The sequence below is a fragment of the Spermophilus citellus genome (genome assembly GCF_964194105.1).
Source record: "Spermophilus citellus genome assembly, chromosome: 2".
NCBI lineage: Eukaryota > Metazoa > Chordata > Mammalia > Rodentia > Sciuridae > Spermophilus > Spermophilus citellus.
The window spans coordinates 244,743,766-244,769,019 of NC_138183.1; the positions used below are offsets into that span (position 1 = coordinate 244,743,766).

At 42.3% G+C, this 25,254-nt stretch overlaps 1 protein-coding gene across 1 annotated transcript; it reads left to right on the forward strand.

Moving 5' to 3' along the window:
• Positions 1–2,986: 2,986 nt before the first annotated feature.
• LOC308640869 (olfactory receptor 4D9-like) lies at positions 2,987–3,925 on the forward strand (the record flags this gene model as incomplete). Its single annotated transcript, XM_081278824.1, has 1 exon — positions 2,987–3,925. The coding sequence occupies exon 1, from the start codon at positions 2,990–2,992 to the stop codon at positions 3,923–3,925; it is 936 nt and encodes a 311-aa protein (XP_081134950.1). The 5' UTR covers positions 2,987–2,989.
• Positions 3,926–25,254: the final 21,329 nt, after the last annotated feature.

Below are 25,254 nucleotides of genomic sequence, written 5' to 3' on the forward strand. Positions count from 1 at the left end.
GTCAGGAGGAAAAAAAAATTGCAGAGGCCTGGTGAGCGCAAATGCGATTAGGCAGGCAGGTCTGGGGCAGCGGTTCTCAAAGCCAGGATTAAGCCCTCCTGCAGAGCCCCTGCAGGGACGGAGGCAGAGGATCCGGCCTTCCTGACAAAAGACAAAGAAATGGCTCGCAGGTCCAGGAGAAAGAAATTTCTGAGGCTTTAAGAGACACTTATGCACAATTGCGAGCTCTTTTTAGTAAATGCTTTAAGAAAGGGAGGTCAGGCTTTTCAGTAGAACACACAGTAAATTCTCCTGGCCACGTTGGCCTTCTTGGGCAGGCATTTTAATGAGGATCTGGGGCCATCCCAGGGACACGGCCTTATGACCTTACGCAGCTGGAAGCCATGTGTCATGATTGGGTCTTAAATGTGCCCCAGAGGCCCAAGGACTGAAGGCTTGGTCACCAGCCTGTGGCACAGTAGGGAGTTGGTGGAACACTTAGGAGGAGGAGCAGAGCAGAAGGAGGCAGGTCCTGGGGGCATGTCCTGGAGGGGGATGTGCGGACCCCAGCCCTTTCCTCTCTCTTTTTGCCCCCTGGCTGCCATGAGGTGAGCAACGGCCTCTGCCCCATGCTACCACCTTGAGGTAATGTCCCCGTGCTGCCACAGGCACAACACCACAGGCCCAACCACCACAGACTAAAACCTCTGAAACCAGCCAGAAGGAGCATTTCCTCTTTTTGAGTTGTGTATACCCAGTATTTTGTCACAGCAACGAAAGCTGACTAACATACCATGCTAGATTTTGGTCTAGTACAATTGCTTTGGTCTGACAATTCCGCAGTTCTCAGGAGCATGAGGAAATGTTGTGGGGTGATGAAAGTATTCATTATCCTAATTATGGTGGTTTCTCCGAGATTAGATAGATGATAGATAGATAGATGATAGATAGATAGATAGATAGATAGATAGATAGATAGATAATGTATGCACGTATATATAAATACACACACACACACACACATATATTATGTATCTTGATGTTAAAACCCATCAAATTCTATCCTTTAAATGTGTGAAGTTTATTGTAGGTAAATTACACCTCAGCAAAGCTGATTTTAAAAAGCAAAAAGAAAGCCACAACAGGCAATTTCACTTTGAGCAATTTACAAAACCACTATATCCAGACGTGTATCAACAACCCAAAGCGTTGTACTTATTTTAAACTTATTTCACACTCTTTGAAACAGGGTGCAAAGCAAGGGAAAGAGTTGAATTGGGATTTGGAGGAAGTAAAGTTTGGTAATAAAAGTTTAAAAAGTGTGTACCTTTGCATTATGTTTTAGACCTTTTTATCCTTTGGCACATCTGTTCTTTAAAAAAATAAAAATAATAGATTTTACTTCTTAGAGCAGTTTTGGGTTCACAGAAAAACTGAACAGTAAGTGCAGAGAGTTCCCATATACCCGCTCTCTTCACCACCACCAGTTTCCCTTATCATTAATAAAATCTTTCATTAGTGTAGTACATTAGTTAACAATTGATGAACCAATATTGGAGTGTTATTATTAACTAAAGTCCATAACTTACATTAGGGATCACTCTGTTGTACACTTCAACAGGTTTTGACAAATGTGTAATGTCATATATCCATGATTATAGTATCATCCAGGATAGTGGTAGCATCGATTACAGTATCATAGGCAGCTTATTAGAGCATCAAACAGGGCAGTTTCTCTACCTTAAAAACCTCCTGTGCTCCACCTATTCACCCTTCCTATCCCAGCCCCTGGTGAGCACTTACCACTTTATTGTCCCTACAGTTTTGTGTTTTTCCGAGCATGTCACATACTTGGAATCATACAGCTTGTACCTTTTCAGATTGGCTCCTTTCACTGAGCAATAGCATTTAAGTTTCCTCCAGGCCCACCCAGGCCTTGAGAGCTTTTTTCTTTTTACCATGAATGATATTCCATGGTTTAGAACCACATATCTTTTAAATGCCAGATTTGACCATACCTGCGATTATATCAAAGAATTGTATTTTGCAGGAAATCTATAATAGTGCATTTTAGTCAGTATGACTCAAATAATGTCATTTGGAAGATTAGATTTGATCAATGTAAATAAGAGGGAGAGAGTGGTCTGCGGTGAACTTGGGTTAAATAAATTTAAACTAGCATCTTTACTTCTCAGAGAATTTACTAAATTTTCAAGAGAACTATAGACTATATAAAATTTTCCAACCATGAAATTTGTTAAGTAGGATTTTATGAACATACCAATAGATGACTGTCAATCAACGACATCATTAGAAATCCACTCTTTATTCCACTCTGAGAGAACTGAAGAAACACCAATTGTTATGGTTTGGAATGTGAAGTCCCCCAAAAGCTCACATGTGAGACAATGAAAGACAGTTTGGAAGAGAAATGGTTGGGTGATAGCCTTAACCTAATCAGTAAATTAATCCCTGATGGGATAAACTGAGTGGTACCTGGAGACAGGTGGGCGTGGCTGGGGAAAGTGGTTCATTGGGGGCATGGCTATGGGGTATATACTTTGTATCTGGCCAGGGGAGAGTCAGTCTCTCTCTCTCTTTCTCTCTCTCTCTCTCTCTCTCTCTCTCTCTCTCTCTCCTTCCTAATCATCATGTGAGCTGCTTCCCTCTGCCACACTCTTCCGCCATGATGCCTCACCTTGAGCCCTGAGGGATAGAGCTTGTTATCTATGGATGGACAGCTCTGAAATTGTGAGCCCCTACATATTTTTCCTCTTCTACAGTGTTCTGGCCCAGTCCTTTAGTCACAGTAGCAAAAAAGCTGACTACAACACCAAATATCTACCAAGGACAGCTTACCTTAGGCATCCTTGCCCAAGTAGAAAATGGACTTAAAAAAGTAACATCGCAAGCACACAGACTTGACTTCTCTTTGTTTTCAGTGATGTACCTTCTATAACAAGAGTATTTTCTCCCCAGGTGGTTGAAGAAGTAGAAGAAACATGATCCAATGGAGCAGGGAAATTACACCAGGGTGAAAGAATTTATTCTTCAAGGATTGACCCAATCCCGAGAGCTGAGCTTGCTCTTATTTATTTTCTTATTTTGTGTGTACACAGCAACTGTGATGGGGAACCTCCTCATCATGGTCGCTGTGACCTGGGAGTCCCGCCTTCACACCCCCATGTACTTCCTGCTCCGCAATCTCTCTGTCTTGGACATCTGCTTCTCCTCCATCACGGCTCCTAAGGTCTTGGTGGACCTTCTGTCAAGGAGAAAGGCCATCTCCTTCAATGGGTGCATCACCCAGATGTTCTTCTTCCACCTCCTTGGTGGGGCAGACATTTTCTCCCTCTCTGTCATGGCGTTTGACCGCTACATGGCCATCTCCAAGCCCCTGCACTACGTGACCATCATGAGTCAGGGGAGATGCACTGCCCTCATCGTGGCCTCCTGGGTGGGGGGCTTCGTCCACTCCATGGTGCAGATCTCCCTCTTGCTCCCGCTGCCCTTCTGTGGACCCAACGTTGTTGATGGCTTCTACTGTGACGTCCCCCAGGTCCTCAAACTAGCCTGCACTGACACGTTCTCTCTTGAGGTCTTAATGATTTCCAACAATGGCCTGGTCACTACCCTGTGGTTTGTCCTTCTCCTTGTGTCCTACACAGTCATCCTGACCATGCTGAGGTCACACACTGGAGAGGGCAAGAGGAAAGCCATCTCCACTTGCACGGCCCACATCACTGTGGTGACCCTGCATTTTGTGCCCTGCATCTACGTCTACGCCCGACCCTTCACCGCCCTCCCCATGGACAGAGCTGTCTCCGTCACCTTCACTGTCATCATCCCTCTCCTGAACCCCATGATCTACACCCTGAGGAACCAGGAGATGAAGTCAGCCATGAGGAGACTGAAGAAAAGACTTGGGCCTTCCAAAAAGCAATAGATGCTATGAATTCCAGATTGGAAAATAAGAACTGAAAAAAATATTTCCTTATGACACAATAGAAAGTTCCCTTCAATATACCATCTTGAGACCAAATTTTATCCTTGCTCTACAGCGGAGTCCTCTACTAAGTCTTCCCTGAGACAATCACCTCTGTAAGTTTTTCTCTGGGTGAGACTGATGGCAAATTAGAGCTTCACATCTATAAACTGTCAGCTCTTAAAGGAACTCAGATGCTTACACCATCCAAACACCTCATCTTACAGGTGAGGGAATAGAGTCTAAACAGAAATTATCTCTTGACTTTGGAGTTGTGGTAGCCTCATGTGTTGCCTAGGAGATAATTAGTAAAATGACTTCCAGGGACAGAAGTAAAGTCTATAAAACCCACCTACTTCTCCTTATGTAGAAGTTGGTTTTCCATCACTAACCTTGGAGAATTCGGTTTCAATTTTTCTAAGGAAGCCTCTGAATTTCCTTTGTATAAGATGAGGGAAGTTTCATGTTCTCTCAAAGATTTCCTAGTTAATGAATGGCAGAGGCCAGACTCTCAACTCTCAACTGAGTGCTCCTGCTGCCTCAGACAAGATTTGTCAGAATCTGAAACTACCTCACCTATAAAAATGTCTTCTCTATGGTAGTATCATGAGAGGCACTTGTTGGTCCTTACTTCACAAAAGAGGACATATTGTAAGACTTTGGATTCCTGTGAGAGTTTCAATGTCATTTTACAGTCATTCATTCCTGAGCAGACCTCCAGGAAGAAAGGAATCCTATCCCACCTGCATCTCTAGAACATGCCTGGCTCGAACATGCCCAAGAAACAAAACCTTAAGAAGAAAATCTACTTTCCATCATTCAGGGACTGATCAGCTAAAGATTACAAATCTGCCCATTCTCCTCATTCTTTATAGGATTCTCTTTAGCACCACCTCTTTAATAGAAGGAAGAAATATCATTTGATTCTAGTCATTGTCCGAGAAACCTATTTGTGAGGTGGAAATTAGAAATGAATTAAAATTTGGACTGGATATGTTGATTGGCCTGCAACAACTCAATTTAATCTGCCAGGTGTCTAGTATAATGGAAGGGAAGTAAAGAAACATTTGTATGGTGTGATCTAGGAGGAAACTCAGGCAAAGGGGACCTGCTCTCAGACAAAGCCCTTCCCAACTATCTGTGTCTTTGCCTACTGTTTCTCTCTTGTTCTGACCTCAAATTTCTGTTCTGGGGGTATTTCAAACATTAGACATGGTTCACAGATAACGTGCCACAACTTTAAAAAGTATATACAGCTCCAGATCACAGCAACCTCAGCTTCCAATTATAGTGTTGGTGGTCACAGCAGGGCACGGGAGGGGATGTATCTCTAAATCCACTCTCAGCAGGACCTCTCGGGGGGGATTGGTTTTGGTGATCTTATGGGACAATTCATTTTAGGTGAACTTATGGAAGGCCCAGGTATCCTTCCAGAGTGGAGGACAAGTAGCACAGGAATGCTTCAGTGGAGGGACCCAAAGGGGATCAATCCAAGCCCAGGATTTCAAAGGTAGCCTGAGGGACCCAAGCACAGAAAAAACAGATCACTTCAGCCTGGTGGCCTAGGCAAAGCCAGGCAGGCACTATCAACAAAATCCACATTTTCTTATATTTGATCCTGGACATGTGGATGATTTACTAAAGGTGAAAGACTTTTTAAATATTTTTTTTATTTTTTATTTGTAGTTGGACACAATACCTTTATTTTACTTATTTATTTTTCTGTGGTGCTGAGAATTGAACCTAGGGCCTTGCACGTGCTAGGGAAGCACTCTACTAATGAGCCACAACTTCAGCCCAAAGGATTTTTTTTTTTTAATCTGTGTTTGCTGCTTTCCAACGGCTGCCAATTCCTGTCTAGAGCTAAAATTGTTCACCCTATTTCTGACTCTGTCCTTGAATTTTGTATCCACTTGCCCATGAACAAAAACTCCAAGAACAAATCAAACTTCTCTTTGAACCAGAGTACAGAATCACATTCTGCCATGCCCAGGATGTGCCTTTGTCTATCACAATAGTAGGTATTTTCTTTCTTATAAATCATTTTATTTTTAAAAATCATACTTTTCATACCTTCTTTATACTTTTTGCTAAGTTTATTCTACATTCAGACTTCACTTTCCAGAGGAAAAAAAATGAATTGAGAAGTAACAAAAGATGTTTATGTCATATAAGTACAAATATATATATATATATATATATATATATATATATATATATATATAGTATAAACACATACTATATATATAGTATGTGTGTGTGTTTTCTGTCTGCATACATGTGTTTACTTTCAGCATATATTTAATTTTTTCTCCACATATTTTATTGGTGCATTATAGATTTACATTAATGATGGGACTTGTGGTTACATATTCACACATGCACACAGTGTAACAATATAATTTGGCCAATATCCCTCCCCAGCACTTGCCCCCTTCCTCCTCTCCTCCCTCCCTGGTCCCTTTCCTCTATGATCTCCCTTTGATTTTTATGAGCTATCTCACACACACACACACACACACACACACACCTTTCTTTTCCTTTTTCCTCTTTGGCTTCCACATAAGAGAGAAAACATAGGGCCCTTGACCTACTGAGTTTGGCTTGTTTGACTTAACCTAATGGTCCCAAGTTTCATCCATTTTCCTACAAATTCCATAAGTTCCTTTTTTCATATATTTATTTTTAAATATTTAATTTAATATATTTAATTTTAAAACGTATACATACACACACTCTCTATATTGAGATTATCTCAGGATACCCACAGTTTCCTAAGACTACCAAAAAATCCATTCCCCATAAAAATGTGCTCTTTCTCCTTCAAGGTCACAAGAATATGTTCCTTGAGAACATAATTTAACTTACATACTCTAACACGGGACCATGTAAAGTTCTGCTAAGTTGTTCCACATCTCCCACACTGAGAAGCTGAACTTCTGAAGAACCTCTTCCTCTTGAATGGGAAAGCGTGCTTTGTAATACTTTCTCTTACCGCTAGGAGGAGCCGTTCCTTTTCCAATGTTTCTCCCTTTTGGCCAGACATTTAAGAACCTTAACACATTTTTATTTTTGGAGCTAAAGCTTCAAAACGACTGTCACCTCCATTTTCTCGCCCTGAAATTTCAAAGCTGTTTCTTAAGAGTGGAAACTACTTAACACTCCAGATAGAGAGGAGCAGCTCTGTGGATATTTCCCTGCAGTCCTCCTGGGCCTCGGAGATCACGGTAGGAAATTATTTGCAGGGCATCCTGTACTCTCTGGGCCAGTGGTTCCCATACTTCAGTGGGCAAAAGAATCAGCTAGTAATTTAGTAAAAACGTAAAATTCAAGCCACTATATCAAGGGCTTCAATAGTTCTCTCATGGAAACGGGAATCTACATTTAATCCAACACACCCCTCCTTGGGGCATCCCCTGTGACTATGATGCATATGGTCTGTGAATCACACATTGAAAGACACGGCTCTGGGTACGTGTTTTTCAGATCAAAGATCCTGAGACTCTAAAAAAGCGTTATGTCATTTGAGTAGGTCTGAAAATGCATTTTTAAAAGGAAAGAACAGTCTAGGGTAGAATAGAAAAATCACAGAATGAGTATTTCAAAACTGTGTATCTGACTCAGGGTTAATATCCAAAATATATGAGGAAATCTAACAATTCAATAGCAGAAAACGAAACAGAAAAAAAAAATAACCTGATTTAAAAATGGGCAAAGGATCTGCATAGTTATTTCTTAAAAGAAGACATGAAAATGAAGAATGTTCAACACTGCTCATGTTCAGAGAAATACAGATTAAAACCACCATGTGATATCACCTCATACTTGCTAGAAGAGCTGTTATCAACAGGACAAAAGATGACAAGTGTTGGCCAAGATGAGGAGTAAAAGGAACCCTGTGTCCTATTGGTAGGAATGCAGACTAGGACAGGCATTGCGGAAAGTAGTATGGAGATTCCTCAAAAACAGATACAGAGTACCAACTGGTCCAGAGAAATGGCTCCTATCTCCTTTTTTCTTTTATAGTTTTAGTTGAAAATGGACACAGTACTTTTTTCTTTTTCTTTTTGTGTGGTTCTGAGGATTGAACTCACATGTTAGGCAAGCACTCTACCACTGAGACCACTGAGCTACTGGGTTTATATCCAAAAGAAATAAAATCAGTATATCACAGAGTTATCTGTGTCCCCATGCTTCTTACAGCATTACTCACAATAGCCAAGATGAGGAATCAACATAAGTGTCCATCAGCAGATGTCTAGATTAAGAAAATGTGGTACATAAGTACAATGGAATACTATTTGGCCATCAAAACAGAGGAGATACTATCATTTGCAACAACATCGGTGAACACACAAGTCAAACTCGTAGAAGCAGAGAATGATGGTTGCCAAAAGCTGAGGAGTAGAGATGTCTAAGGATACACAGTTTTAGCTAGACAGAAAGAATAAATTCAAAAGATCTACTGCGTATATGATAACCATAGTCAACTATACGTCATATGCTTAAAAATTTCTAACAATGCAGATTTGAAGTATTCTCACCACAAAAAAATTCAAGGTGAGTTAATGCAAATAGGTATCTGGCCATTCCACAATATAAACATCATGTCGTATGCTACAAACATATATAATTTTATCTATTAAAATTTAATTAAATTTTTCAATATGCAGCTTGTGAAAAAGGAAGTCACATCTGAAGATCAGAGGCTCAGACACAGGCTAGTAAACCCATGAGTTACTGAACAGCACCTGGGAATGACCCCTGCAGCAACTGCAGGTGACTCCTTGGCTTCTCTCTTCTCTCGTCTCCTCTTCCTCCTCCTCTCTTCTCTATACTTCTTACTCTTTCTCTCTCTTCCCTTATTCCCCCTCTTTTTTTGTGTCTCTGATGTTTATTTTACTGTCTGTCCTACCTGTTGTCACCCTGACTCGCCATCAACCCTCAACATGAATAAGAAATTAAGAGCTGGGCTGGGTTGTAGCTCAGTGGTCTCAGTGGTAGAGTGTCTGCCTAGCGTGCGAGTTCAATCCTCAGCACCACACAAAATAAAAAGATAAAAGTATTATGTCCATTTTCAACTAAAACTACAAAAGAAAAAAGGAGATAGGAGCCATTTCCAAACTGCACACCAATTGAAGTTGAAACTGGGCACCTGCTAAGCCGCCTTATAACTCTTGAGTGGTTAGTCTGCTTTAGATCTAATTTAGCATAAATATTTTGGAGAATGATGCAAGGTTTCTGATGGTTTGAATACATTTCTTCTCTCCTTGACCCTCAAAGTCATTGTTTTTAATTCCTAAAAATTACGCAATTTTTTTTTTCTTTTTTTGCACTGGGAATTTGAGCCAGGGGTGCTTAACAACTGAGTGACATTCCCAGTCCTTTTTTTTTTTTTTTTTAAATTCAGGATCTCGCTAAATTACTTAGGGCCTTGCTAAATTGCTGAGGCTGGCCTCAATTTTGCAATCTTCCTTCCTCAACTTCCTGAGTTGCTGGGATTACAGGGACACACCACTGAGCCTGGTTAAAGAGTTTTTTCTTCACCTTTAATAATAATGAAAAAGAGACCTCTTCTCTATGAGGAGGCATCTCAAGGTCTAATAGTTCTGTGACCTAGCATGATATATTGCCCAGATTAAGTTCTGTAATCCCCCAAGAAATGCAAAAGCCTACAAAAAAATTATATGAACACAAAATTTTGTTCATATGAAACTGATATTAATCTCAGTCTGGAATCCATTTCTTTTTTCTTTTTTTTTTCTTTTCTTTTTTTTTTTTTTGTCAATGGAGCTTTATTTTATTTATTTATTGTAGCTCTGAGAATCAAACCCAGTGCCTCACATGTGCTAGGCAAGTGCTTTACCACTGATCTACAACCCCAGCCCCATTTCCCATTTCATTTCATCATTCGTTCAATGAGTCCTTATTCGCTTACACACTTACTTATTATGTTTTCATAATTGAAAGCCTGTCATGTGCCATAAAATTTGTTTATTGCAAGTTATTTACAGGACAGTCTACCCTTTTAATATGCAGAGTTCCATGAAATTTGACAAATATATAAATTAAGTAGCCACGATTGTAATCAAAACACAGAATGCTTCCACCACCCCCAGATTTCTCCCATGCCACTGTGGAGTGCAGACTTTTCCCCCACCCCACCCTCTTCACCTGCAGACAAGATGCATAATATGGGACATTGGCTCTTTGTGATGGTTCATTTTCCATGTCACTTGACTGGTTAAGAGATACCTGGACAGCTGGTAAAACATTATTTCTGGGTGGTTCTGTCTGGAGGAGCTTAGTATTTGAATCTGTGGACCTAGTAAACAGATTGTCTTTACTAGCGAGGGTGGGCATCATCCAGTCTATCAGGGGCCCAAACAGAAAAAAAAAATTAGAAGGAGGGTGAACTTGCTCTCTGCCTGAGCTGGGCGTCCCGTCAGCTCCTGCACCCAGACATCGATGCCACTGGGTTTGGGGCCTTGAGACTCAGAGCAGGACTAATAACCATTGGCTGTCTGGGTCCCAGGCTTGGGGATTTGGACTGCAACCATATCACTATTGCAATATATTGGATATCTTTGTTCCCCCCCACCCCAAATTCCCATGTTGAAACATACTCCCCAGTGTGATGGTGTTTGGAAGTAGAGCCTTTGGGAGTGACTAAGTCCCAAGGGCATAGTCCTCATAGACTGCATTAGTGCCCTCCTAAAAGAGGCCCCAGAGAGCCCCTCTGCCCCTTCCACTATCTCTGACAGGATGCAAGCCTTTGCCAGACGCTCAAACTGCCAGGGCCTCACGTCTGGATCTCCCGTCCACCAGAACTGTGAAACACGAATTCCTGTTGTGTATCTTACAAAGCCTGGGGTGGTTTTTGTGGTGGTTGTTGTTTGTGTGTTTGTGTAGCTGCCCGCCGATCTCTCACCATAAACCCCGTTCTGTATCCATCTGTGATCTATTGGTTCTGTTTCTCTGGAGAACCCAGGTCCCAGTACACATCATGTAGAATCCTATTTGGACTTTCCGGAGGGAACCCTTGATGTATCTTCTGTCCCTGGAGTTTCCCCCTTTCCAGAAAGTCACATGAATACCACCATAGAGCACATAACACTTTGGGATGATTTATTTCCCTTAGCATAATGCTGCTGAAATTAATTCACGTCGTTGCATATGTCAGAAATTTGGGTTGTTTTTTTTTTTTTTTCTCACTGTGGTATGGCTAGTACCACCATTGGCTTATCTATTCAGTTAAGAACATACAGTTTGTTTCCAGTTTTTGAGATTAATAGAGTCACTATAAACATTCACATAAAGGTCTCTGTGTGCTTTCATTTCTCTCCAGTAAATGCCTAGAAGTGGAACTGCCTAGTTATCTAGTGAGTGCTTTTACCTTCGAAAGAAACTTCTAGCCCAGAGTGGTAGTGCATGCCTGAGGCAGGAGGATTACAAGTTGGAGGCCAGCCTGGGAAACTTAGACCCTACCTCAAAGAAAATTTTAAAAAGGATTTGGAGTGTTGCTCAGTGTAAAAGCACCCCTGGGCTCAATCCCCAGAATCAAAAAAAAAAAAAAATGAATGAATGAATGAATGAATGAATGAATGAATGAAGAATGAAATTTCAAAATTCTTCCTAAGTGGCTGGATGATTCCACATTCCCACAAGCAACACTCTCAGCTGCTCCTCACCCTTACCAGTACTGGGTATTGTCAGTTGTATGATTTTGTTTTGTGTTTTAGTTTTTCTACGAGGTATGTAGTGATATTTTAATTTAGTGTGCATTTTCCTAATAGCTAATAATATTGAGAATCTTTTCATGTTTTTATTTACCACATCTATGTATTCTCTTTGGTGAAACATCTGTTCTTGGATCTGTGCCCATTTGTTTAGTTGGGTGGTTTGTTTTCTTATTATTGAATTATAAGAATTTTTGTTTTTTGTTTTTTGAGGTTCCCCTCACCAAAACCCAGGGATTTAATCTAAGGCACTTTACCACTGAGTCACATCCCCAGCCCTTTTTATTTTTCATTTCGAGACAGGGTCTCACTGAGTTACCTAGGGTCTCACTAAATTGCTGAAGCTGGCCTCAAACTTCAGATCCTCCTGCCTCAGCCTCCTGAACTGCTGGGATTACAGGCATGCGTCACTGTGCCCAGTGAATTAAAAGAATTTTTAAACAAATTCTGAATACAAGAATTTTATCAGGTAAACCTTTTACAATTTTTTTTTCTCCCAGTTAGTGACTTCTCTTTTCCTTTAACAATGTCTTCCCTGCACTGAGGACCTATCCATATCTTGCCTTATGTATCTCTTCATCTGGCTGGTTGTTTGTATCCTTTAAAATATCCTTTACAATAAACTGATATATTTTTTCAAATAGTGTCTTTAGAGGAATAAAACTTTTTTATGTTGATGAAATTAAATGTATTTATTTATTTTTTTTTAGTTTCTGGATCATACTGTATGTGTCTTATTTAAGAAATATTGCCTAACCAATGATCACAAAGTTTTCCCTCCTCTCTCTTCTTCTAGAAGAAATCCCCCATAGCTTCAGGTTTCACATCTTGCTCCGTGAAAAGCCCTGCCTTTTTTAAACTTTCAGTGGAGTGATTTCCAATGAGACCTTGCCCTGGAATGTGTGTGCTGTGTTTGAAAACCTTCAAAGAAGATCTCCCAAAAAGAGGGAATAAAATTTCTTTGATGGATAAAAATTTTGATTACAAAAGATCTTGAGTTAAATTTACTTTCACAAGATCAAAATTTTTAAATACCTCTGTCAAAAAAAGTTCTGTTTTGTTTTTTTTTTTTTTTTCTCAGAAACACCTTCAATTCCCCAAGCATGTATGAGTCACGGCCTGACTACAGACTGGGAACCCAGAAGGGTACTGAGGAAACCTGTCTCCTTGACCAAACTTCAACCAGACTTCTCTGAACCCCCTCCCAACTATGCACAGACCCCAGCCACCCCCCATCCTTGCCCTGCACAAAGCCCAGTTTCAGCAAGAATCATGCAAGCTCAGTTTATGAAGAATGCACACACCTTGATATCTAATCATCCTGCTTCAGCAAGAATCCAGCTAAGTTGGCTCACCAAGAATTCCCTCAGCCTGAGGTCTCCTCTTAGCAATTTTCTATCCACCAGCACCCTCCTCTGACTTTTCTCTGTGGCTATAAATCCCCAGCGGGCCTTACTGTACTTGTAGTTGAGTCAACAATCTTGACACCTATTGCAACAGTCCTGAATGAAGTTTTCCTTACCATTTTATCTAGCGTCAGAATTTTTTTTTAACTTAACAATAGTTGGGGGTCGGGGAGGAAAATAAAAAATAAAAAGCAAAATGTCTTGAGCTCATGGATCTCGATACCACAAAATTAAATAAGAGCCAGAAGAAAGGAGTAACCAGTTCCTCTGATGCTGGGATTGAAGTCAAGAATGAAGAAGAGGAAGTTGGATCCAAACCGCCATGAATGGGGAGCCTCGGGTCTTTAATGACGAAGGAGGAGAAGACTCAAGGACTGGGCAGCAGGTGTCCTAGTTCATTTTAGGCTGCTATAATAGAATGCTACAGACTAATTTACAAGGAACAGAAACTAATTCTGTATACTAGACTTATGTTCAGCACATTTGGGTCCTGGTTCTGGAGGCTGGCAAGTCCAAGAACAAGGGGTGCCACCTGGTACAGGCTTTCCTACCGCATCATAACAGGCCAAAGGGTATCACACAGTGAAACAGAGCAAGAGGTGGGACTTGCAGCTTCCAGTCCTTTCATAATCAGCACCAATACTGTCACGAGGGGGGATCCCTCGTGAGCCAAACAGCTCCCGTTGGCTCCCACCTCCCAAACTGCTGCAAGTGTGCAATACAAGGACTTAGTGAACACACAGCAACACAGCATGGAAATGTGGCAAGAAAGAGGCTGGAGAGGAAGACCACGGCTCAGAGGACTCCGGGGTAAAGGAAATAGGGGACGTGAGTTACACTTTAGAGGAGTCATTCTGATTGCTTTGTGAAGCTTTGACTGGAGTAGTGTTAGACCAAAGATGGGAACGCTGTTGGGAGGTCGGAAAAGAGATGACAGAGACCCACTGAGCAGCCGAGTGGGGGAGAGGGGGTTGCAGATGACACAATCTGCAGGACCTGGTGACTGACTACATGGTAGGAGAGCAGAATGAGGGGGAGTCAGAGTACCTGCGTGGTGTCTGACTGGGGTGGTGGTATATGGTGATGCAATTCCCAAGAAGAGAAATTCAGAAGGGTGTATGTTTGGGGGCAAAACCGCTTGTCCTGTTTGGATAATTTGTGGTCTGGGTTGAATTGCTATGGTTTAAATATTAGGTGTCTCCCCAAAGCTCACCTGTGAGACAATGCCAAGGAAGTGTAGAGGGGAGATGATGGGGTTATGAGAGCCTTAACCTACTCAGTGTGTTAATCCCCTGGTAGGGGTTGATTTGGTGGTAACTGTGGCAGGTAAGGGGGTGGCAAGAGGAGGTGGGCCATTGGGGGCATGACTTTATCTGCGGTAAGGGGCGTCTCTCTCTGCTTCCTGGTGCACGGCACTGAGCCACTTTCCTCCATCACACTTGTCCGCCATGATGTTCTGCCTCACCTCAAGGAATGGAGCCAGCCATCTATGGACTGACACCTCTGAAACCATGAACCCCCAAAAAACTTTTCCTCCTCTAAAATTGTTCATCAGGTCTTTTGTCACAGCAGTGAAAAAGCTGACTAAAACACCACCTACACATCCTATCTTGAAGCCTCAACCCCCAGTGCCTCAGGTTATGACCTGTTTACAGATAGGGTCTTCAGAAAGGTAAGAAAATTAAAATGTGGTCATTAGGGTGTGGCCAGATCCAAGTAACTTGTTTCCTTGAAAAAAAAAAAGGGGGAAGTTTGGGCACAGAGATACACATAAACCAAAGACAGTGCGAAGAGACAGAGCGAGAAGACAAGCCGAGGAGAGAGACCTTTCAAATTAAGATCACATATTCTAACTGGGGCATTTCCTAAAAATGTCCCTAAGGGAGTGATATTGTTCTACTCAAACAGTACCACACCTACCTGTCAAAACAGAATTAATGACATTTACTCCCTGTCTACTATGTGTAGATAATCTGACATATACAGATGTACTATTTCACCATATCCTCTCAAGAATCGTGTGAGATATTATCCCCATTATACAAAGAACGAAGTTTTCCCAGCAGTTAAGCAGCTAGGCCAAGGCCATGCAGCACAGACTGGTTAGTACTGTGCCCAGGGTACACAACCAGGAAGAGATGACTAGAAACTGAACCTCAGTTTAGTTCTGGAGTCTCCAGATTGAACCTCTGGACAGGGGCACACAGGAAAGCACAAGGAATGGGTTTGATGAGTCCAGGGAGTACAAGAAACCATATCTACTTTAGCAGAGCTTCTGGAAAGTTCTAAGGGGGTTAAGCAACATGCAAAGGCAGGACCATTTTAATTTCTGGAATCAGTGTGATTTTACCAAGCAGACCGGTTTACACCCGTGACCTTCAGTCCCCAAAAGTCTTCCTAAAATCCCTTTGTAAAAGCCCATCTTCCCTCTCTTACCCAGTTATGGAAATTTCATATGGACTAAAGATTTAAACATCACAAAACTTTTAATTATATAATCATTGAGAGAAAATATAGCATAATTTTTGAGATACAATCTCAAAATAAGGTAGTACTTTCTAAACAAGAAATTGTAAAAGTTCCTCCCTCCCCCAAATAAGGGGATGATGAATTAGTCCATATAAAAAATAGGTAACTTCTGCATAGCATAGAGTAGCATAATAAAAAGACAAATGGCAAGTCTGGGGAATACATTTGCAAAATTAGTCCCCCGCAGGGCACACGCTGTAGTGGGGGTGGCGAGGAAGCGGTGGCCCTTTGCAGGTCAGAGGAAGGGTGCTCATGCGCAGGGCCCTGTCCACTCCCCAGAGTTAATATATATATATATATATATATATATATATATATATATATAATGTCCTGAATCTGAAGAAAATACAAAGAACAACTAGAAACCAGCAAGAAAACATTAACGATATAACAGAAAACCTAACGAGAGGTAAATAGTTTAAGAGGAGGGACATGCGAAGGATTTTGAATTTTTACCCTGCGCACGACATTAATTTTTCAAAAAGTATTTTTAATTTCAGTAAATAAAATAAAAGTCTGTGGACTAGAGGGTTAATCAACAAAGCAGGAGGTGGACTTCGGAATGCTCAACGCGGTGGTGGGGTTAGCGCGGGAGGAGCTTAGACGATGGCAGGTACTGAGCAGCAGGGCGAAGCTGGGGAGTCCGCGCGGTCAGCTCAAGAGTCCTGAGCTGCAGGCAGCTCCACCAAGGGCGCAGGCGCAGGCTGCTGTGAAGAGCCACTTGCACTTCCCAGGACATGCCACATGGGGGCAGCCTCCGCAGCCCATTCGACTGAAGGCTCAGGAAAGCGGGGACCCGGCTGCAGGGCTGGAAACGCCGCCGGGACTCTGGCTAGACCGTTCCTCCCCGCCTTCCTCAAGCAAAAAGTGGCTCGAAAGGTAACACAGAACTCAAAAAGAGCACGTCTTAGCACGAGCTGGTTCCACTGGGGCTCGAACCCAGGACCTTCTGCGTGTAAAGCAGACGTGATAACCGCTACACTATGGAACCACGTGCAAGGAATAAGCACCAAGACTACTTAATTCAAGATAATAAATTTTAATAAAGTACAAAGAAACTGAAACTGGATGTTCAGGGACTGCAGATGGAGGAAAAACTCCAAAAGAAATACAAACGTTTCAACGCTCAAAGGAAAAAGGCCGTTGATTTAAGACTGAACACGCCGCAGACACCGTGGAAGCGGCCGCGACTGCAGCTTCCGGAAACAAAACCAAAATCCAAGGCTTAAAAATGGTTAAGGTGAAGGGGGGCTGGGGGCCGGGAAAAAAGAAAAACACTCTCGTGGTTCCACTGGGGCTCGAACCCAGGACCTTCTGCGTGTAAAGCAGACGTGATAACCGCTACACTATGGAACCCCACGGCCAGTAGGCGTGCTGGGATATAATAACTGTGCACAAAGACAATGTAACTGAAATGAGATCAGGTGGGCCGCTTGGCAAACGTGCTCGGAAAGAAATTTTCCAAAGCTTTTCAGATTTTCTGGCGCGGATCCCAAGCAAGGCTTTCCTCGGCCACACGGCTGCTGCGTGGTTACTCTAGGGAAGGCAGCGCTCGGCTCCCAGCCGCTAGCCGCTCCTGCTCTGATGTATAAAGCGGGAGTAAAGATCAGCTGTCTGGCTCTGTGGCGCAATGGATAGCGCATTGGACTTCTAGATAGATGGAGGAATTCAAAGGTTGTGGGTTCGAGTCCCACCAGAGTCGCTTTTTTTAAATAAACGGGACAGCAAGTAGGAATGAAAAGATCAAAACTAAAACCACTGAAAGGACTCAAGAGATTTCAGTCCCTTAATATGTCCCCTTACCAAATAAAAGCAAGAATCAAACAAAGGAAAAACCTTTGCTTAGGCGTGCTGGGGTTCCTGCCACCCGAAATGATCCCGCTACTTTTTCCAATCACTGTCACGAGGCTCCAATTCCTGGCCACCAAATGAAGAGGTTAGCGAGATACGAGCAAAAGTTACTGAGGAGTCCCCGCCATCACCATCACCATCACTCCGGGTTATTTTTTTCTTCCAAGAATTTTTTTAATCTTAGAACTTAACAAAAAAAAAAAAAAAAAAAAGCCCAAAATTACCGAAGTAATCAAAAACCAAATAAAGGAGTCCTCAGGTACCAGAATGGCCGAGTGGTTAAGGCGTTGGACTTAAGATCCAATGGATTTATATCCGCGTGGGTTCGAACCCCACTTCTGGTAGAGATTGGTTGCATTTTCCAAATCCTGAGTTTGTTTCCAAATAGATCTTAAACACAAGTTCTCAAAGGAGGGAGAGATCAAGTGGCAACGTGAAAAAGATACCTATTTTTTGCCAGATGTAAATAAAACTTGAAGGACACCTTTGGAGCTGATGCTTTGCCAAGTGGAAAGATAACTTCTGGTTGAAATTTATAATTCTTTGAGGTTAAAGGTACAGAACAAGGACATTGTGCTGTAAACACGTTCACTGGTAGCAGGAGTTTTGTTGTTTTTTTCTTTTCTTTTTTTTTCTTTTAGATCCTGTAAGCTCCATGTACTGTTCTAAATGATCCCAGTGACTCGGGAGGCTGGAGGCAGGAGGACTGCAAATTGCAAGTTAGAGGCCAGCCTGGGCAAGTTGACAGGGCCCTATCTCAAAATAAAAATAAATAAATAAATAAAAAGGGCTGAGGATGCAGTTCAGTGGTAGAGCGCCCCTGGGTCCAGTTCCCCGGTGTCACCACAGAGAGAGAGAAAAAAAAGATGAAGCAAGGTGGCACAGTGTAGTGGCACAGAGTTGTCCTTTACTTGACGTTAATATTCAACCCTCCCAACTAAATAAGAACTCCCAAGATCAATTCTGTCCCTCCTCCTCCACTCTAAGCCTTCCCTAATCAATGGCCTTCATTCAACTAGCCCCTCATTCAAGGAGTCTTTGAGAATTTGCCTTGCAGGAGGCACTGAGCCAGGCATGGGGGAACACAGAAATATCCTAAAAGGAAAAAACGCAGCCATGTGGGAAGGCTCAGAGCCCCCGGTTCCCAGCCCATCTGGAAAGGATCAAGCAGGGACTTCTGGACAACCCTTGCACTCTAAGATAGGCCAGAATTCCCCAATCCAAAAGGTGTTAGAGTGTGGGATGTGGAAATCTTTCAAGTTGGGCATGGAGGGGGAAAGAGCACTTAGGAAGTACTGAATGAAATGCAGGCAGCTGCAGTTACTACTGGACGCTGAGCAGGACTGTCCCACACTGTGGACACTGGATGAGAAGGCAGTTTGAGACCTATGTTTGACCTGAACAGGTCTTCACACTCTTGTTCATTAGGATCCATCCTCAGCAGCCACTGTGAACTTGGTGCCTTGAAAGAAGCCAAGCTTCAGAGGTAGAGAGAGGAACAGGACAAAGTCATAACTTACCTGGGGCTGTGAGGCTTGGCAAGAGGGCTGCTTGGGGGAGGGGGTCTAGTTTTAATGTTCTCCTTTGAACCTAGATTTGCTATCCCATGTTTAGAGATTCGCATCTTTCTCTTGTGAAAACTGAATCTAACACGTGTGTGATTTTCCAATACCAACAATCCCCTCCAAAACTATGAGGCATTGAGGAGGAAGTTTGTGTTTTTAATCTTTCTCTGTGGAATCCTTAGAAAACAGCTTAAAGATACACAATGGAATTTTACTCAGCAATAAAAGAGATAAAATCATGGCATTTGCAGATAAATGGATGACGCTGGAGAAGATAATGTTAAATGAAGTTAGCCATCCCCAAAAAAAAAAAAACAAATGCTGAATGTTGTCTCTGATATAAGGAGGCTGACTCATAATGGGTTAGGGAGGGGGAACATGGGATGAATAGATGAATTCTAGATAGAGAAGAGGGGAGGGAGGGAAAGGGAGGAGGCAGAGGATTAGCAAGAACGGTGGAATGTGATGGACATCATTATCCAAAGTACATATATGAAGACATATATGTCAACCTACTTTATATTCAAACAGAGATATGAAAAATTTTGGTATATATGTGTAATAAGAATTATAATGCAAAAACAACACAAGAACATGTATAAGGACATGAATTGATGTGAACATACTTTATACAAAGATATGAAAAATTATGCTCTATATGTGTAATAAGAATTGTAATACATTCCACTGTCGTGTATTTAAAAAAATAAAATCAATTTTAAAAAAAGAAAGAGAATCACACGTACACACACAAGAAAGAAAATCACACATACACACACATACAAAAAAAAAAAAAGCTCAAAGAAGTTTGGATCTGAGAAGCCAAGTAGGAGATCCCAAAAGCTTGTAATAATGTAACAGATTACAGACTTTTCACTTATTTTACTACAAAAATAACACGTTTGTTTTTTAAATTCCAATAATACAGATATATGTGATAAAGGAAACACTGAGAGATTCACTGTCATTCCCCCAAAAAAGACATCTTTATTAGATTTTTATATATATTTATATGCATATATATGGCATATATAACTAAGTATAATTCATATGTGCACATATACTTTCATTTTTCACCAATAAATATATACACATCATATGGCACATTGCATCCTTTTTATTGAGCATAACCTGAATATCATATCTTTCCATAACTGGCTATTTTTATTATTTATTTGTTTGTTTATTATTTGGCACTGGGGATTGAACCCAAGGACACTTTTCCACTACATCCCAGTCTTTTACCACTGAGCTACAACCCCAGCCCTCCGCTGATCCCTTCATACATAATTTTCTCATTGCTTCCTGATATGGTGGGTTGCCTCTTAACTCCAAGAGCTAAAATGCGTGCGACGCTCCAAACTTATATGATTCCAAATGCTCCCCTTCAGGCAATCTTTTCCAATGCCTTTTGGAATGATATGGCAAAGAAGTTATGAAGAAGCAGGATAAGTTTTTTAAAAATGACTAATGACATGCATTCAGGAAACAGCTGCCAAGATAACAGATCTCCCTTTAAAAAGATTAAAAAGTAGCCCTTATTTTGCATGTTCAGCATCTTTCTCCATGGGAGCAGACTCCCAGCGAAGTAATTAATGTCATTGCCCATTTGCCATTCCCTCTGATCAGAATTCTTTTTCCAAGTCTTCAGGGGCCGATCCCAGTCACCATCCATAGCTCGGTTTAGGCCTAACCCGAGAGAGCGTGGCTGGGTGGTCCTGGCCCGACCCTCCCAGGTGCACCCAGGCTGGCTCCAGCACCTCAGCGCTCGCCTGAGGACCTCGGGTTTGCTGGTGACCCGGCCCCACCGAGGACTGACACCGAGCTCTGCAGCGCCAAGAGCTGGCTGAGGTCCTGGAGTGCAGTGGGCATTCAGTGGGGGTCTGTCGGATGGGAGCCCAACTATTGGACACCTAAGCATGCATCTTCATCCCTAGACGTTCCAGGGCTCCTCTCCTACCAAGACGGGGATTAGAAACCGGTCCAAAGGTTCTGAATCTGGGGAATTCGACATGGAAGTGCCCCAGAGGGCGCCTGAGATTGGGGCTTGCGGCTGGTCAGACAGGAAGCTGTGCTGTTAAACTTTATATCCTACATGTGATGAGAGAAGGGCAGCATTTGTCCAGACGCCAGCTCTTCTCGATTTTGTAGGAACACTTTGTCATCCGAAATACCCGGGATTTTAATCCAGGAGGGAAAGAATGCTGGCACGTGGCCTGTTTTACTGCGGATAGACTAAGGGAACGGCCCCCTTACAGAGCCCGGATAGCTCAGTCGGTAGAGCATCAGACTTTTAATCTGAGGGTCCAGGGTTCAAGTCCCTGTTCGGGCGCCCCTTATTTTAATCCTCAAAACACTTGAGTCTGTAGCTGAGCAAGCAGCAGAGAAGACACTACCTGAAAGGTGGTTTGCTGAAGTCGGAAGGGGAAGGCAGACCAGGCGAGAGAATGCTGCCTGCGCCACACCTGTAATTCACTGAAAAAGTGAAAGTGTCCCACTTGGACATTTTTCCCCTTAAGTCTGATATGTACTGCTTTTATATTCAAAAACATTTTTCCCCTTAAGTCTGATATGTACTGCTTTTATATTCAAAACATCAATAAATACATAAGTAATACAGTTGCACAACCAATAAAAATAAATAAAGTTGCACACCTGTCAGAATCACAATAGTAATACTTTGGGCAGGAATTCTACAGCTTTGGGCACCGAGGAATGTGTCCCGGCACTTTTTTATTAAAAGCTCAGTGAGGAAACTGAGATTTGAAGAAATATTTCAGTTAATGCATCATTTACAAGTCCCCAACGAGTCACTGTCCTTCACCAGATTCATGGGCTCCTTACTTTGTGAGTCTTGCAGTGGAAATAAATGTTTTTAGGGTCATCTTTATATCTGTCACTGTTAAGAAAATTTGCATCCCTAGTAAGGTAAGTACACTGAGGACAAACAACCCAACACCTTCCACCTGTGTGGTAGACATGACAGCCTCCACAAAATTATGCTTTGCACCATATATTGCTACAAGTAGTACATGGAGCGACTATGGACCTGGAAACAGATCATCCTGAGATTTAAGAGGCTTAAACTCTTTGGGGTCCTCATAATGCTAAACTAAATAAAATTAACTCATTCTGTACCCCTTGAAGGGACACACATAAAGCTCTGTGTGTACGCGTAGGGTGTGGGCTTGCAGTGTAGGTGTACTTGTGCAAATGGGGTTGAGGAAGAACACTTGTTGCACTTCATCCAACAAAAGGATCTGCCGAAACCCGGGATCGAACCAGGGACCTTTAGATCTTCAGTCTAACGCTCTCCCAACTGAGCTATTTCGGCAAGGAGGAGAGTGGGTGCTACTCTACTGGGCTTGCAGTGTAGGTGTACTTGTGCAAATGGGGTTGAGGAAGAACACTTGTTGCATTTCATCCAACAAAAGGGTCTGCCGAAACCCGGGATCGAACCAGGGACCTTTAGATCTTCAGTCTAACGCTCTCCCAACTGAGCTATTTCGGCAAGGATGAGAGTAGGTGCTATGGTGCTGGAAGGAAATTTAAAAGACAAAGAAAAAAATGTTCATTTCCCTTCACCTCCAAATTTTTTAGCCCCCAATTTCATGTTCAAAAGCGTATTTTTTTCATAACCCACTTGAATAAATCTGTGAAATATGGTATATTAAGAACTATGTAATGTTTTGAACAACCAACAATAAAATAATTTTTTTTTAAAAAAAGTGTATTTTTTTTTTAAAAAAAGTGTATTATTTTTAGCCATGAAATTTTGAGAAGAGGACATAGAATATTAATTCCTGTCATATGGGGACACTTTTGTGTTCTGCATCGTCCCAGATTACCTTTCATTGTCTTCCTAATTCTTTCTCTACCTCTAATGAGAATAACAACAGCCACTGAAAACCCTCTCTGTGCCCAACACTTGATCTACTTGGTTGCATTCAGTCTCTACACACCACATGTGTCATAACGTTGATATGATAATACAATAAATCTTGAAATAAATCATTTGCCCCCAGCCATCCAGAACTGAACCAGATCCGTCTGACTGTTCTGAAGACTGAAAGGGCATGGTTGAGACTTTAGTTTTTAGTCTGTCATTTTTCACCAAAGGGAAAGGAGATGAACTGGAAGAGGAAAGACTAGAAAGAACACTCTCCACCACCTGCCCTGTCTTGCCCAGCCTGGACTGTCCTAATTGAGTCAAAAAGATTGGAGCAGAGACTCCACTTTTAAAAGCTGCCAAAAGTGGATTTGATCAGGTTCCAAGGGACTCCCTCAGGGAGAAGGAGGAAAATTGGGATGTTTGCCACAGCTCCTTATCTGTTTTTCTCCCTGGAATGCTTTCTGACAGTCTCACCCAACCAGTCCACTCTTTCTTGGATCAGTGACCACTGGTTCCTTTAGCACATACCTATCGAGCAAGTTACATGAATATGGGTTTATAATCTTTGGCAATATTTCTTTGAAATGGCTCCTTACCTGTTCCAATATGTATCTTTTGATTCAGTTCTAAATTGAAAACTCTTTAGTAATAATAATAATTACCATCTATTGACTGCCTGCTTTCAGGCAAAGCCCCTGTTAAGTACTGCACAGGGTTTCCTGTCTCATTTAATTAACACAAAAACTTTATGTGGTGGAAGCTATTTTTATTATTATTACAAATTATTATTCCCGAGGAAGCTGAGTTTTAGAGAGGAGGAGATGGTAATTGTGGAATCTGTGTGGATCCTGAGTGAAGGGTGAAGACCCTGCCTCAAATTCAAATTCCACCTTCACCTTGACCTTTCCCTCTAATCATCACTGGCTGGGGACCAAAGTCCATCCCCTGCTAAGAGGGCAGCTGACTCTTTCCGGCCACCTTCCCATACTGTCAATGAAATTAAGCTGGGCTTCTTTCTGTGGCCTGGCTGAACCAAGGAAGTCTCAATCTCTGGCTAGTCAAGAGCCACACCTGGACTCTCAACTGCCCAGGGAAAATTAGTTCACCTGGGTGACCTTGTGCCTGAGCTTTTTATGTTAACAAGCCAACTTCCTAGAGGCTTGCTGTAGGTTAAATTTCCCCTTATTTGAGTGGGTGCTTTTTATAATTTTGTCCCATTCCAGCCTTTTATGCATTCTCTCCCAGCGTGAGCCCTCCTTCCCGCATTAACAGAAGCTGGTATGTCAACCTCAACTTCTGTCTGTACTCTGGGTCACACTTTGGGACCAGCCGAGGTGGGGGTGATTTGATCTAGTTTAGAGAGGGGAGCTGCTCTGTTTGAGGCTTCAGATGATCTCTTCCTTTTCAGAAAAAAAAAAAAAAAACAAACAAAAACAAAAAAAAAAAAAAAAACCTCTAAGGGACGGGTTGAAAGGTGCAGGGTCCGTGCCATATTCGCAGGCACCTAGCAGGAGCAAAACCCAAGATAGCCAGCAAAGGAACGAAGCGAGGTCGCAGAGGAGCTTGTTTCCCATCCTGGAATGCAACAGCAGCAGCTGGGATTCAGCAGAAGGGAGTTAGGCTGCAGGATAAAGGTGTCTGCATTTGCCACGATGATAGGGTAGAAGTCTCTGGATGCCTTCGCACAAGGACCTACAAGTATTCATCCTCCTTAATGCCTTTGCTTCTTTGCAAGAACTGTTTGGGGTCGTTGGAGTAGACACTGCAGGAATTCAGCATTCCTCTCTCTAAAATGGGAGTCTGCGCCCGAACAGGGACTTGAACCCTGGACCCTCAGATTAAAAGTCTGATGCTCTACCGACTGAGCTATCCGGGCTCACAGCACAATTCCCCCTTTATTGAATGAAAACTGTAATCATTTTTGCTGCACAGTAATAACCATAACAATGGCGAGTTTCTGGGTTCCTCGTTAGTGCATGATTGAATCTCATCCCCAAGCACGGACCCCAGGGAAGCGAGGAGAGGACGAAGTGAGGAAATCTGAAAAGCACGTGGCTCATGTATGCCTTGGCAGCTGGATACAGAGTCTTTTTAAAATAAAATAAAACACGCTCCTCATTTATTTGGAGGCACCTGCACCCTGGCACACGTCGTGCACCCCGAGTTCTGCAAAACTGCTCGGAAAGGGGATCCTCCTCCTAACCGTCCCCACCCCTGCGCGGTGCCCGGTCCCAAACCCAAAGCGCACAGGCTCAGAGACCACAGTTCGGAGGTTAAAGGCATCAAGACGCCACTTCCAATTCCTTGT